We start from the raw sequence: 16,376 nt of genomic DNA, 5'->3' as shown, positions 1-16,376 counted from the left end.
CTTGCATAATATGCATTACTAGAATGTCTATTACATAACCCATGAGTCAGGCATTTGAAAATAATAACTTATACTTTATAAAAATGAGCTTGCTTGCGCCTATGCCAAGGGGAAATTATACACATGAATGCTTGTCATTTTAGTGATGCAACATAACTTAAATCAAATGTTAATGCTAGGAGGTCATAGTATGAGTGTTAAGCTTTATAAAAATAAAAAACGATTTTTGTAATTATTTTTCACAATTAATAATTTTTTTCTTCTAATAAAACCAATTATTCCTTTTTGTGATTGTTCTACATATAAGAGCCCGCTGCATCCCTTGCCTATCATTTAGATGCATTAACTCACAAGCCTAAGCGCATATGCCTTACTTAAAACGCGTCACATTCCTGCATCACATTTTTGCGCCACATTTATTTAAAAGGACGGTTATGCAAAATTCCACCCGTGTTTAACTGGAAAAGTGCTGGCTGAATGAACATTCCTATCAAATATACTGCAGCTGAAATGTTTGCCTGTGAACATCTAATACAGTGCATCTAAGGAAAATGCTGTAAATGTATTTATTTTTGCAAAAATAGATAATTTCGTTTTTTTTTTTTGGGGGGGGGGCCTTATTTATATCTATTGAATGTGTTTCCTAATTTTATCCTTTATGCGTTTAACGGCAGTTTTGTATATGGGCACAATTGCTCATTCTACAAACTAAAGAGCAACACATACCCATCTTAGCACATTACATGTTTCATTTCTGTATCTTTACTCAAGTTTCTACTCAACATTAACCAACCAACATTTTACTTAACAGACCGAAAACATCAAGAAAACCAACAAACACACATTGGGCCCACTCCATACACAAACAGAAAGGGGGTCAAACACTCAGGACACACAATACAGCGCACTTTAGCTAAATAGAGCTCATAAGTTGGAGTTCCAACCGGAGGCATCAGACATGAACCCTCCAATCGGGAATCCCTGTTGCAACTTAAACAAAACCTAATACCAAATTTGCTATGATTAGGCATCTGCGCTCACTAACCAAGCTTCAAACTTCAAGGGGCTATCTCTATCAATACACTCGCAAATGCACGAGACCCTCGGTTTTTGAATATTGCAATGTTCAAATAAACTAAGGACCAAATACTAAGAACCCATCAAACTAAGGACAACCAATAACTGAGGACTCAAAGAACCGAAGGACCAAAGAACTAAGGACTAAGGACTGGGAGCGACCCACTTATACTTCAACTAAAGCAGATGGAGAAAAGTCTCTTCATTACCTGCCTACACAAATTGCAATTCGCATATACAAACCCATACAAACCTATCAAAGCTATACCAAACAAATAGTTGTCCAAATTCTAACTGCCAAGTTCTAACTGCACTAACAGTCTCTTTTTTTAAAAAAAAACACTTACGCCAAAAAAAGTTCCTCAGTCAGGAGTGACATCTTTTGGAGAGTTTATGTCAGAAAAATCAAAAATATACTGGGCCGCAGAGACAAAGAAATCCTCAAACTCCTTCTCAGGGGTCTTACCAATAAGTAGTCCATTCAAAAGCAGCAAAGAAATCAACAGAGAATCTGAAATATGAAAAGACATCTTTATTACAATTAATTGTGAGGCTACGTCGCCCAGTCACACCTAAAGCAACTGAATGAGGCAGCCTGCTGAATGGTCTCAGCACAGACCTTTTATACCATTTATTATGCCCTAGGCACACATTTTCTCTTTGAAGTACATTATTGTTGGTCACTCCCAGGACGTGCACACAAAGCACTGTATGATGACAAACCCACTTTCAAGATAAGTCCAGGCCATAAACAATGTCCACATAATGCGTACATTCTCTAGCTGACAAGGCCGGATAAACCCAAAACAGTAAGATCACAGCCCATGTCATAAATAGCTCGTGGAGGCAGAAACAGGAACAGATGGAATAAAGATAGGTACATTTGTGTAGTAAATCTTTACAATGTCCTGTGCTCTGATCTATAATCTTGATCAGCTAAAGGGCAGGAACTAGCTTGGCAAGGTTAGCCTCGAGCAACAGGGTCAGCTTTCGCCAGGTCATGCGGGAGTCAGCACAAGCCCATGTTAAGGTTATGTCCTTAAATACTTGTTCTGCCACAGTGAGGGCCTACTGTAAGGGCAATCCACAAAATGGCTGCTATGCACAAGATGGAACCCGAGGGTTCAGAACAAAACCTTCAAATACACAGTGAATCCATTGGTGTAACATGACGAAAACACTCGCACTTGCTGAACTCACTGTTTATGGTCTGCTGTTACCAAATTCAAAACAGAATCAATATATTTAAAACACAGGTTCAGAATTCAAGGAACCACAACAATCAACAACTGAAACAAACTTCCAGCAGCATGGTGAACAGCTCCAACCAGGGCCTCAAATAGTAAGCAGGAATCCCTATCCAGAAATCCAGAAAAGGGAAACACAGGAGGCTGCCTCCCAGAGGTGGCAGGCAAAACAGAAGGTTTCTTTATTGAGGAGTCTCTTTGTAGGCACACTTTGAAGGAGATATCTTTAACCATTTTACGTTTAAGTAGGCAGAGGTGTACCGTCTCCGGATTGCTTACAATGATGGATGATGTATGATGTGTACAGTATTGCTGATGATTTAATTATTGGGCTGAGTATGGTCGCTCAGAGCAGGGCTGTGATGTACAACAACAGACTGAGGAGCTTGTATTCTTTCTATTCATTCACCTCTCCCATAGGGTAATAATCTCAGGCATCTAGACTGCATATATCATTGCATCCCAGTGGTAGTTTTCGCAACCCCATGAATTGATTCCTCTCTAGCCTGAAGACTGTTATCTGTAATCACTTCTGATGTCGTCTGCATGTTCATTTTCTCAACTCTGTCTTTTTAGGCCAGAATGTCACATTGAATGCAACCTACCATGGATTTGACACCTCGCTCTATGAGTTTAAGGGATGCGGCACTACAACCTGTGAAGGAATAGAGAAGCTGAAGCAGCTGCATGTAAGTGACCCTCTTAACCCAGGTAGCATTTAAATGAAAAGAGAAATCAGTGCCCTGAAGAAGCCGGAGGCATACGAATCAGTGAACAATGACAACGCGTGTCCAGTATGTGTGTGTGTGGGGGTTATTCCAGTACAATCCTATGTACATGCTGTAGCGGGAGCATTTCATTTCTTGTAAGAGTTACCATATTATTATGCTTGGTAGATAGACTAAATTGTTTGTTAATCGTGATAAGTTCACAGTAAGGTTGTTGGCTTGGCGAGTAGGCATTGCCAGTATGTTGTGTGTTGTGTTATGTTAAAGTTACTTGTTAAGTGCTGCGTATCACCCTAGGTAGGTTCGCTCGGCACCATTGCATCTCTACTGGTCCTAAGGTTGAAAAATTAAGATAGATACATGAATCAAGTGAAACTTAAAAAGACATATTTTAAGAGACTTTTTTAATTGGTTGAAATCTGTCATGCACTTAGATGTAGCGGAAGCTGATTCCAGTGCTGGGGGGCCATGTATGAGAATGACCGACCCCGTACCTGGTAGTGCGGATGCGCTGAGGGTGTAAAGGAAGTTTCCCGCTGGATTTGAGATTTTGAGTGGGGGCATACAACTGCAGATTACCCTGCAGATAGAGATACTCACTTCCATGCAGGGATGTGTGTATCAAAGTGCATTACCATAGTCCAGGCTGGTGACTATGAGAGCTCAGACTAGTGATTTCCTTGACTGGAGTGGTAGCCACTGGAAAGCTTTCATGAGAAGGTGTATTGTTCCAACTCAGGAACCTGATATGGCATTCATATTTTCTCTCATGGAAAGATTTTCATCCACCATGATTCCCAAGTTTCTCACTACTGATTTCAGGGTGGGAGCTGGACCCATATGCTGGGGCCACCAGTGCTCCGACCACACTGAGTGGGCCTTTCCAAAGAGCACAATCTCTGTTTTGCCCATATTTAGTTGAAGACAATTGAACTAAATCCAAGAGGTCACATTTTCTATACAGTCACAGATCTTATTTTGGTAGAGCCTTGATTAGGTCCTATTGTGATAACTAGTTGATTGGCATCTGGCACACATGGAGCTCTAGTGCGATACTAAATGGGCCTTCCCTCATTAGCATGGGGACACATTTTACCTCTGCGCCTGCACACCTAATACGGAGTGGTACCAAAGAAGTGTTGCACAGTCAGTGTGTGGCCCTTTCCCCCCAGGGGTGAAACTTGCAAGGGGGTCCCATGGCCCACCAGACATGCCCTTTGTACATGTATAGTCACTCACTGCAACCACCTGGAAGGGGATCGCCGACCCCCTTTCAAAAGCAGGCTAGGTTCGGCCTGCCCTTTGAAAGACGGGTTAGCCGCTTCATTGGATAGTCTACCTTTATATGCTTCCCAAGGGCAGGGGTGAGTTTGCGTCTGGCTTGAGAGTAGCACATCACGGCTCTAGGCATGTGCAAACTGTGCACCTGCACAGGGCCACCAAACCCCAGGGGCCACCACGCCAATACATATCCTTAATATATTAATCCTCTGAGGATGGATACATATTTGCGTGGTGGCCCCTGGCAGGGATTTGGCGGCCTCCGGCTCTGTTCCACTACTAAACACCCTGACCCCCTCCCCTCTTTACTGGCCTGCGCGCTCCGCACCGCCCGGACAACCTCTTCCGGGCCCCCTACCTACGCTCCTTGCCCAGGGCCACCATGAGCCTAGAGCCGGCCCTGAGCACATTGTGCATAAAGGACCACACTGACCACGGGATGTATGTCAGTACAACGCTATCATTTTGATTGCGGTACTTTACAACGAGGTTTTCACAACGCAAGTCGTTACAACGACTTGCGTTGGAGGGCGCTGGATTGTGGCATAATTTAATTTTGTATTCCAACTCCAGCCCACGTAACATTAGGGAAGGTGTTGGAATAGAAAATCAAACTATTCCTTAAGCAAGAGCGCCATCCAGCGCAAGTCGTAGTAATGACTTGCGTGGCTGCGTCGTAAAGGTCGCGCGGTGTAAACACCGCATTGTAAAGGATGTTTCCCCTGACCACGTCAGCCTCTGGTGTACCCATTTAAAGTTACACGTAGCATGCACAAACCAGAGAAGCATGACATATATATGGTCACTGATGTTCCTTGCAAAATATTAAGAAGGGATATCATCACAGTGTACACCCCATGAAGCCCCCTTTCAATGAGATGAAATGTGTAATATAGGCAGCAGTGTAGTGAACATTGGTGCAGCCCCCTGCAGAGTGTCTTGAAGGGCCCTAAAATCTCCCATATCTGACAGATTTTCATAGGCCTAAAGAATGGAGGGGGCACTGCCCCGCACGGGGCTCCATTATAACTCACCAGGGTGCCTTTTGATCCTGTATTCAGAAATACTGTCCACGCTTTGGTATTCAGACATGTTGGAATGTCTGAATAAATGGAAGCGGAAGAGGTTTTATCATTGACTATATATAATATTGTTTATTGTGCTCTTTGAAAAACATGAGTAACATTATGGGATAGTATTTGGGTCGTATAATGTTTTTGATGCCATGTCCGTGAAAATTATTTTGGCACAATGAAACGATAATTAGGGCTACTAAATAAGCGCACATACGCATATTCACAGTGCAAAGGTCAACTTATTAGCACAGTTCAGCGAAATTTGCATGAGAAAAATACTTCATTGCAACACTCATTGCATGTTACCTACTCTTGTCAAAGTCATGAAGCCTCTTCAACGGGATTTTACCTCACTAGATGAATTTATCTCCTTGCTTCCTGGTTTTAGTTAAATTCCTTATTTAAAAAAAATGAAATTCATTAGAAAAACATATCATAAATCGTGTATGCACATGCACAGAGGGTAACATGCTATTGATTACCATTGATGAGTGAGGAGAGTGGCAGCATGATTTGATTCACTCCAAGCCTCTCTTCTAGTGTCACGGCCTCTTCCAACAATCAAAAGGTTATAAATAGCATAGTGTGCATTTGCATATATGCAGTTTCTGGAGTTTTTCAGGATAACTAGCATCGCAGGAATAATACTTGGAGGGTTTGGTGTACCAAAGTTGACATTTGCGAGAGAGTTGCTTTTCAGAGAGGGAAATATGTTGATAACCTGGATTTGCGGACATTATACCATAAGGCAAACAACAAACCATTCTTCTTTTATAAATGTTCTCTTCATAAAATTGTAAGAAAGAAACCGTACTGCTGGAAAAATGCGGCGCTTATACCCAGTATAATCATATAGGCAGTACAATGACATACCCCTCCCCTCCACCATTTAGCCGGATGAAATATATTGCACGAGTGAGCTCCGTCATGTAGACAGGACTATGGTAGGCCCCCGGTAGTCTCTCCAGGGCAGGGCTTAAAGTGGGATGAAAAAACTGGGCGGCTCTCATGGGGGCGTGGCCAATGTAATTAAAGGCGTGGTTTAAAAACAAGCAGGATTATAATCTGTGTTTAGCGTAGTGTGCCGCCTGACTTGCATTTTGCTGTTTCTGTCATTGCATCCAGATATATGATACAACAAGTAACAGCATACCTACCACCAGTCGTTTAAATGGGCCGGTGCTCACCAGTACTGAGTACCGGCACTTCCGAATTTTCTGGCCGTCAGTACCGGCACTTCTCTTTAGCCAGGGAGAGTACCAGTACGCTAATAGATGGCAATGCAATCAATCAATCAATCAGTGACACTTATAAAGCGCGCTACATACCCGTAGGGTCTCAAGGCGCTGGGGGGGGGGGGGGGGGGTGCCGCTACTGCTCGAACAGCCAGGTCTTCAGCTTCTTCCTGAAGGAGAGGTGGTCTTGGGTCAGGCGCAGGTCGGACGGGAGGGAGTTCCAGGTCTTGGCGGCCAGGTAGGAGAAGGACCTTCCTCCTGTAGTCGCTCTTCGGATGCGGGGGACGGCGGCGAGGGCGTGGTTGGCTGATCGGAGGTGGCGTTTGGGAGCGTAGAAGTTGACTCGGCTGTTGAGGTAGCTCGGGCCTTGGTCGTGTAGGGCTTTGTGTGCGTGGGTGAGGAGGCGGAAGGTGATTCTCTTGTTGATGGGGAGCCAGTGAAGGTCTCTCAGGTGTCCGGAGATGTGGCTGGATCGTGGGATGTCGAGGATGAGTCTGGCTGAGGCGTTTTGGATCCGCTGGAGTCTCTTCTGGAGCATGGCGGTGGTCCCGGCGTAGAGGGCGTTGCCGTAGTCCAGTCGGCTGGTGACGAGGGCCTGGGTGACGGTCTTCCTGGTCTCTGTGGGGATCCACCAGAAGATCTTCCGTAGCATGCGTAGGATGTTGAAGCACGCCGAGGAGACGCTGTTGGCTTGCCTGGTCATGGAGAGGGAGGAGTCCAGGATGAAGCCCAGGTTTCGTGCATGGTCTGTCGGTTTGGGTGCGGTGCCCAGGGCGGGAGGCCACCAGGAGTCGTCCCAGGCGGAGGGTGAGGAGCCCAGGATGAGGACCTCCGTCTTGTCCGAGTTCAGTTTCAGGCGGCTGGTCGTCATCCACTCGGCTACCTCTTTCATCCCTTCGTGCAGGTTGGCTCTGGCGGCGGCGGGGTCGTTGGTCAGGGAGAGGATCAGCTGGGTGTCGTCGGCGTAGGAGATGATGCTGAGGTGGTGTTTGCGTACGATGGCCGCGAGGGGGCTCATGTAGACGTTGAAGAGGGTGGGGCTCAGGGATGATCCTTGGGGGACGCCGCAGATGACTTCGGAGGCCTCTGACTTGTACGGTGGTAGGCGGACTCGCTGTGTTCTTCCGTCGAGGAAGGAGATGATCCATTCCAGCGCCTTGTCCTGGATTCCGATGTTGCTGAGGCGCCGTATTAGGGTGCGGTGGCAGACCGTGTCGAATGCCGCGGAGAGGTCTAGGAGGATGAGGGCCGCTGTTTCTCCATTGTCCATCAGGGCTCGGATGTCATCGGTGGCGGCGATGAGGGCGGTCTCGGTGCTGTGTTTGGCTCGGAAGCCGGACTGTGAGGGGTCGAGGGATCCGTTCGTCTCGAGGAAGGCGGCCATCTGCTTGTTGACGGTCTTCTCGATGACTTTGGCTGGAAACGGGAGAAGCGAGATGGGGCGGTAATTCTTGAGGTCGGTGGGGTCCGCTGTTGGTTTCTTGAGTAGAGCGCTGAGTTCGGCGTGTTTCCAGCTTTCAGGGAAGATGGCGGTGTCGAAGGATGTGTTGATGATGTCTCGCAGGTGGGGTGCGATGACCGCGTCGGCCTTGTTGAAGACGTGGTGAGGGCAGGGGTCGGTTGGTGATCCGGAGTGGATGGAGTTCATCGTGCGGATGGTGTCTTCGGTGCTGATCGGGGTCCAGGCGTGGAGGGTGGTGGTGGGGGGGGGGTGGCTGGTCGGTCGTGGTGTGCGTTGGTTGGTTGTTGAAACTGCTGTGTATGTCCGTGATCTTGTTGTGGAAGTATGAGGCGAGGGAGTTGCAGAGGTCTTGCGATGGGGTGATGTCGTTGTTTCCTGCGCTGGGGTGCAGGCTCCGGCTAGGTATCTCTTCTACCACAGGCTTCTCTAGAGCTTGTAAACGCAGTAGCCTTTTGCAGAGTCCCTGCTGGAGATTCCAGCAGCGTCCATTTGAATGCCCTGAGACTGCAGGGGTCTGAGAGGACTTGCACTTGCGTCATGCTGTGATTAACAGTGCAGGGTCTAGACAGACCCTGCACCGTCGATCAGGGACACAACGACCATTCACTTCAGCTGTATAGCCTCCCCCCCCAGCTCCATCAGGTGTGTAAATGATGTCCTTGTGTTCACCATCCGACTGTGTTTGACAGTGGAGGGCCCATTTAGGTCCTATGCTGTTAATCACATTCACACTATTGTGTGCATTTGGGCAAACACAGGTATGGAGGCAGCACAATGACAGTGGCAATTTAGGAAGCCGTGAGAGGCAAGGAGTTTAAAATGGCTTTAATCCCACCTGAGACTTTGTGTGAGTATTTGTTTATGTCTGTGTGCTTGCCAACTTGCGGGTGCCTATTTTTGAATGTGAGAAAAGTGAGAGAAAGAGGAAGAGAATCAGGGCACTCTCAGGAAGTATTTTAAAGGGAATGTGTGGAATACTTTTGTGTACATGTCTGCTTGTGTGTGGTTGTGTGTGTGTGTGTGTGTGTGTGCACGCTTGAGAGTATATAGTATTGTGCCACACAACAACAAATAACAGTATGACATTAAGAAGCAGCAAATATTACAAAACACTGAACTGTTAACATATCCTGTTTGGCTTTCATTTTCTGTAATGAGCTAACCTGTTTTGTTTACATAAATGCATTTCTCATGTGTTTTGATATGTGCACCAACTGGTACATAAGTCATTATGTATCACCATATCTTACCCTCAGCCCTGCCCCTAGCCCCACCCACTTGTCACACCTCTAGCTCATATTAATGAGTACCTGCACTTATGTTTCCCATGTAAAGCACTGACTACAACAAGTCAGGGGTATAGGCTTTGTCAATGGTTGTTAGTTGCATAACATAAATAAGCAGCAACTATGGCTTGTATATAAGATTGAAAACGCTTCCACTGGTGATATCAACCCGACAATGTTGCTGCTCCTGAGTTTACAAAAAGAGAAGCGAAATCCAAAGAGAAAATGGCTCTCTTTAAAGGATTTCCCTTCCCCTACAATGCTCACCTGACAAGGTGTCATGACGTAACCTTCACTAGTGAGAAGTGAGCAGTGTGAGCATGCGCACATGATGTGCCTGCTGTCACTGAAGTCCGGAAAAAAACGGTCGGCCTGTGCCGGGGAACAAAACAGAGGCCGATGGGGACCTGTTTCAAAGCTCCCTTTAAAAAAACTGCTGGTGCTCAGCACCAGTGAGACCCGGGGTACTTAAAGCCCTGGTGTCATCGTTATCCATTCATACACTGAGCAACCATGCAGGGCCGTCTTTAGGGCAGCGCGACCAGTGCGGCTGCACTGGGCGCTGATCTGGAGGAGGATAGCGGCGCTGACCTCAGGGGGGCACTGTGTTTAGCATAACTTACATTTAAAAACACCTGCTGCAGAGTTCTTTGTTCGTCCAGCTTTCAGGCAGTAAAAAAGTAATTCAAGATAACTCTTGTGATTAATGTTCCTGCTAAAGAGAGAGATTTGACTATTGTCAAGTGCCTATATAATAGCTCAGAGGGTTCACATGCCTGCTGCAAAGAACATATCTATATTTTATGTGGATAGCCGAATGGGTTAGTAAAGCCAGCCTTTACCAGCAGTTTAAAATATATGAAATGTATATGAGAAAGGGGCTATGGAGAGATGAGGGACAATTTTGCCAGGTGGTAGTGAGGAAATCCAAAGAGGAGGTAATGGGAGTGTCCAAAAAGATTGTCGCACCGGGCGCCCCAGTTCTAAAGCTGGCCCTGCAACCATGCATCCCTAAGACTGCTTCAGAGAATGTGGATTCAAGTCTCAAAGAATTTTCAGTGCAGAGCAAAGTCAAGAGGTGTTGCAGCAGGGCTGTTCTGTGTAGGGCCATGAGGAGAAATTGATTCCAGATTTTCAACATAACCACTTACAATCTAAAAGAGGTCCTTCGATATGAATTGTAAAGCTTCCTGTTTTCCGTTTTTACTGATTTTTACAGATAAATACAGACAGAAAACAATATATTTCCTGCCTGTATTTATTTTTTAAAAACTGAAAAATACAGAAAATGATGCTACTTGTGAGTGACTCTCCTTGTTGTCCTTCATGAATTCCAGACCAACTGCTAAGCAGATAGACACCATGGGGATTTAAAACAGGATGAGATTCCCTTAAACATAAGTATATGTTAATATATGTATGTATATAATGCTACTTTACCTGTAGGAGTAGTGTTTAGTTATATTTGTCTGCTTGATTTGCTAAAACGCCGCAGGCATCAAAGAATGAGTGCATGATTATCAGTTAAATATATGTGGAAATATACCATTTTACTACTCCATTTATTCTCAAAACATAAAATAAATATGGATAAATACCAATATAATGGGCAAAAAATAAATATAAATACAGACAGAAATGTTAAAATGATAATTACCATGAAACCGAGAGACCAAATTGTAACGTAATGTATCTCATGTGGGTATCCTCAAAATCTAGTATAGCTCAGCCCTCCAGGGTATGCACTGGACACTCCTTGGGCACTAGAAGAGTATTACATTAGGGAGGTATTAAGTTATTGAGCTATGCTGTTTAGAGAATCCAGTGGAACAAAGATAAGATACAGAAAGCCTAGAGTCAGTAGCATGGCATCCAGAGACGTGCCTTCCCCAGCCACAGCCAAAAAATGCTCTTAATGAAACCCCAAATTGTGCTCTAAAAAGAGACTTTCTGTTACCTACCACTTTCTCTCTCCTTCCTGAAGTGTAGCAGAGGACAGTGCACCCTGGCTAGCACCTTAAACTAACAGTTAATCTTGTGAGTGCCTTGTGAGTAGCAAATGCAGCATCTTAGCAAAACTTGTGTTGTTTTCCCCCACAGAGTACAGGTCAGCTGGGTTGTGCAATCCTTGGCCCCACCTGCTCCTATGCAACCTACCAAATGGTCACGTAAGTACTGAGGTGTATTGTAAAGGATATGCTGTGTCCTGTGTGCAGGCAGTGCCGGAACAAACCCTGTGGCGGCCGTTAGGCAGTCGAAACTTTGCCCCTGCAAATTATCTCCTAATACGTTTTTAATCTTACCAACCAACAATATTATTACAGTATTATCTCTATTCTATAGAGACTTTAATGTAACGTTTTCGTTTCTTTCAGTTGATTCATTTTTTTATATCTTTTGGAAACAATTTAAGAAAGCTTGATTGTAATTTCTTTCATGATCAAATCAATATTATTTTGATCAGTTGTCGTGGGGCCCCTAAAAGGAGTGGTGCCCATTGGCCGATGCCTACTTTGCCTATTTGGTAATCCGGCACTGTGTGCAGCTGGCTCGTGCACAGGGCTGCAGACCATGCTCTGCTGCTAGATATCCCCCCATGTACAAGTGGCCATGTACAGCTGATTCAGAGCTTGGTTGCAAGCTGGTCTCTGTTCCCAGAGTGCAATGCACACTCTAGATGACTAATAGTTGGCAAGTGTTTTGAATGTTCCATCATCATGTTCTTTAATATGTGAAAAGGGCAATTTTATACAGCATCAGTGATGCCATTCCAAATGTCAGAATGTGATGTTAGATGTGATTTAATGCAAAAAGAACAATTGATGGACAAAATGCAGAACAATGTCATACATTCACCCCAGTACAGAGATCTGGGCCTAAATCCATCGTTTTTTTTGCTCACCATGCCATTCCAGTTTGACTGGAGTCAAGCTATCCTGGCTGATGAGGGCTGAAAGCCCAAAACTGGTCCTACGATGCGGTACAGTTCGAGCTGGACTGTTATCATTGTGCGCAGGGTCAAGACTGATTTGCATATGGCTGGGTCCAAACTGGAATGGCACGGAGAGCAAAAAAACGATGGATTTAGGCCCATATCTCTGTACTGAGGTGAATGTATGACATTGTTCTGCATTCTGTCCATCAATTGTTCTTTTTGTAGATGTGATTTCATTGACATCACTTGTGATGGCATATGTGATGTAATTTGTGAGATTATTAATATTACCTGTAGAGACACTGGTTGCAGCTCACGGCCTTTATCCGCCTGAAGCCAGTACTCATGCCCACTGTAACCATCTGGAATGGACAGTGGCAATGCTCTAGGATACTCAACATGGGCAGAGACGGCTGGCGACATTTCAAAGTGGTGAGACGTTACAGTTGTGGATGAGTTTTAAGTAGTGAGTCAGCAAATGAAGGCGCCCCACTGACATTAGGGTGGGTTTTGGGGGTGTTCCGCCTGAGAAAAGTTTTAAAAAAGAAGGGCAAATGGCACACTTTAAAGCTAATTTTAATACAAACATTTGTGAAAAGCAAGGTTTATAATGCAATTCTAAATGTGTCGTCTTGAAATATTTAAAACATTAAAGATTGCCCCGTATTGCACTGCATTACATATGTTCAACAGTTCCTACTTGCCTCGACAGGTCTATCTGGGTGAGCTCAGTTTGTTGAGGGTGTTTATGATGTGGCACTATTGAGAACTTTGGAGCTGAGCGCCTATCAGTGCCAGGGCTGGGCCAGGGGTCATGTGCTGAACTCGGCATCTGGGACAATATCACCTGCTGGGCCAGCAGGTCATGCTTTGTGATACTGGGCACAAGTCTTGGCCTTTGGATATGCCATGCACACAACATTGCTGGCAATTTTAGGATTTTTTTTCACGACTGCTTGGGCGATAGATGCCCTTGCAATATTCCCTGCCTCTCTGCCACAAATTCCACAGGAAGTGGAATGTGGTTATTCCAGCAGAAGGTGTGCAAAGGTCATAACCTTCAGTTATGACGTATTCATTGTACCCTTGCTGTCCGAACCAGACAGGCAAAGCTTGCAGCTGTGCCCAGTACACGCTGTGCCAAGTGGGCAATGTGCGTATGCCTAGCACTACTTGCCGTTTTTTTAAAACAACCCCTTTTTAATTTAAGATTTGCAAAGTAAGACTTTTTTGTTAAACTAAGTGTGAAATTGTATCGAGTGTGCACATCAGCTTGTGAATCAAGCTGAACTGAATTACACATACTTGGGGATGATGGAAGGATTCCGTTCAACTTGAAATCCTTTTATTCTTTGGTGTAAATATGTGCCATGAGACATTTACATTGAAATGTTAAAACCTTGAAGTTTAAATGGAGAACCAGCATACAACCTGACATTTGAATGGAAAGCAAATCTGGTTGGTTCAGATTATTTTTTTCCCTGTTGACCATTGTGGAGTTTACAGGCTTCAAAGTGGAATGGTTGGATAATTCCCCTGCCCTTTTAATTTAAGGTAGGAAAATAAATGTACTAAGAAACCAGACCAAAAATCTAGGTAAAAAGCTACTTAGATGTTCGACCATAGGGTCGTAACGTCAATGGCATCGTTTAATGTCCTCGTCAGCTATCCTAAAACAGAACATTAAGATAAAGGATACTTTGAACCTTGAATCTTGGGCATCAGACATGTTATGTTCTCAACTTTTTATGGTATGTATGTGTGTATATTGTGATTATTCCATTTTCACCATTTATCACTTTTTCAACGAGTCTTTTTTTTAAAATTTATTGTATGTTTTGAATATGTTATGGGCAGCTTATTGTGAAAAAAGCATAGAGTCAAAAAATATTATGCTAGATGTAGGATTTGATATATGACGCTGAATATGCCAACTTAGAAAGAGTCCTTTGTGTCATGTCTGGGGTATAATTTGTGTGTTTTTAAATTTGTTTTCACAGCAACTTGGTACCTGAGTTTTCTCATTTGTTGATAAGGGGAAAAGCGTCTATTTAAAAAAAACACCCCTCTCTTTTTTTTCTCTAAAGGGATCATTTCTTGACCCTTTGTCAGTGATGCAGAATGTTCAACATTCTTCACAAATTCTCAAAGAATTGTGCTACCCGACAGAACTCTTTGTAGTTTACAGTTTCAACTTGCAGCCCCATAACCACATACCCACTAGTGATTGACTTACATCCCTATGTAAATTAACATACCTTAAATCACGTCAAGATGGCTGAAAGGCTGTCCTTTTTTATTTTTAACCAGACACAAATAGCATTCTGCCACTGACTTAATGAAGCCTGCTGCTCCACAACCGTTCTTCCTGCCATTACTCAGTTGATTATTTAGCACCTTTTCAGATCTCTTGCCGGTCTCATCAAACCAATCTCCCACAGAAATGGCATCTATCATAAGACTGTAACCCTAGAAAGGGATCTGTATTCTAATTTTGTTGGGTGTGATGTCACTTTGTGTGATCACTTACTTGTTTGTATCAGTTCTAGCAGCAATTCTAACCTATTTTCTGATTATTGTTATTAGACTTGGTGCAAAGATAGGCGTGCCGTTGATCTCGGCGGGAAGCTTTGCGTTGTCCTGCGACTACTATGCCAACCTGACTCGAGTTCTGCCACCCGCCAGAAAGCTGATGTACTTCTTTTATGATCTCTGGCAGTACAATGGCCACCCGGTGAAGCCTTATAAATGGGAGTCCGTCTACATTTATAAGAAGCCCGAAAACACGGAGGACTGCATGTGGTGAGAACCTTAACAATGATGTTATTGGCCAGTGACTTTTGTCTCTTCATTTTGATTTCAGAAGATGATTGGAGTGGCGGGTGGTTGGAAAAATGGTATTCCCTTTTGCTTTGCTCCTATGACCTGCAGCCTTCTTAAAAACTCCCAGTAATCCCACTGGCATTTCTCCTGTGGATCCACTGTTTTTAGGCTTCAGGCCATCGTATGACCTGACCTGCAAACACTGCACCTCCAAACAGCGGCCTATTGTTTCTTCATGTCATGTCGCCTTAGCTTTGGACTCAAGAGCTCTGATCAGAAGCACCCATTGCGGGGCATGGCCTAGTGTCTTGGCTCATGCCAACCTTTTGTCCCTCTTTTTTTCTGAGCTGAGACCCTGCGGTGCTCGTACCTAAGATAGCTGTGTCTCCACAATGCAGCCACTCACCTTTTAGCTGGCACTAAACTCCCCATCTTTTATTATTTAACATGCTGTTTATGAATGTACATTCTAAGATTTTAATTAATCAACAATAAACTTACTTCTACTTCTAACTCCCCACACTCAACCGTTCTGGAAAATCCATTTGTGGGAGCATCAAGCTAGTTAAACCTAAGCAGGTAGTATCCGACCTGAGAGAAGCACTCTACACATCTCATAAACAGACCCATATTGGTTTATACCAACCACAGGCTCACATAACAAATACATTGCCTTGTGTACGAAACATAGTGGATGTGCATAGTGCATTGGTTCACAGAAGTTACATTGGTTTGCATGTACTATGCTGGTTTATAAACAATCCCATTAGTTTTTGGTATCAGGTTAATGCGTAAGTAAATCAAGGGTCCACATATCAGGCACATTGATTTCTGTGATAAGGCATAGGGTTTAAAGCATGAGCTTTAAACTCATCATTTTGGTTTATGTTCCCAGTATACTGGTTTATATCAACAACAAGCTGTTCTGGCCTTTACATGTATTGGTGTATGTAAACTAATACTGATCCTTATGTTTATTACAGTGATGTTTACACAATGTTTTGGTGTGTAGGCACACTATATTTGTTTGCCCTTATGATGAATTAATTCATGCACTGGGCATTTTGGTTTGCAAGCATGTCATTCTGCATACCATACTGTCGTGCATGTGTACCACAGTGGTCCACAAGTGTAACATATGGATATAAATCTATAATGTACTGGATTGCTCTCATAATATATTGTTTGTGCTGTAGCATTTCCGTGGCCCTTTCCGTTTCAGCAGA

At 44.1% G+C, this 16,376-nt stretch overlaps 1 protein-coding gene across 1 annotated transcript in view; it reads left to right on the top strand.

Annotated features, from left to right (window-relative positions):
* The window catches only part of LOC147747989 (guanylyl cyclase C-like), a 679,125-nt gene that overhangs the window by 39,556 nt on the left and 623,193 nt on the right, over positions 1-16,376 (top strand). Inside the window, exons 2-4 of the mRNA XM_086957579.1 lie at positions 2,901-3,013; positions 11,493-11,560; positions 14,914-15,129. Coding sequence (XP_086813705.1) covers positions 2,901-3,013; positions 11,493-11,560; positions 14,914-15,129 — 397 coding nt within the window. The remainder of the gene's footprint in view (positions 1-2,900; positions 3,014-11,492; positions 11,561-14,913; positions 15,130-16,376) is intronic.

Source organism: Lissotriton vulgaris, chromosome 1_1, assembly GCF_964263255.1.
Source record: "Lissotriton vulgaris chromosome 1_1, aLisVul1.2, whole genome shotgun sequence".
NCBI classification, from domain to species: Eukaryota; Metazoa; Chordata; class Amphibia; order Caudata; family Salamandridae; genus Lissotriton; species Lissotriton vulgaris.
The sequence above is the reverse complement of the archived record's forward strand: the minus strand, read 5'-3'. Positions and strand labels throughout refer to the sequence as shown.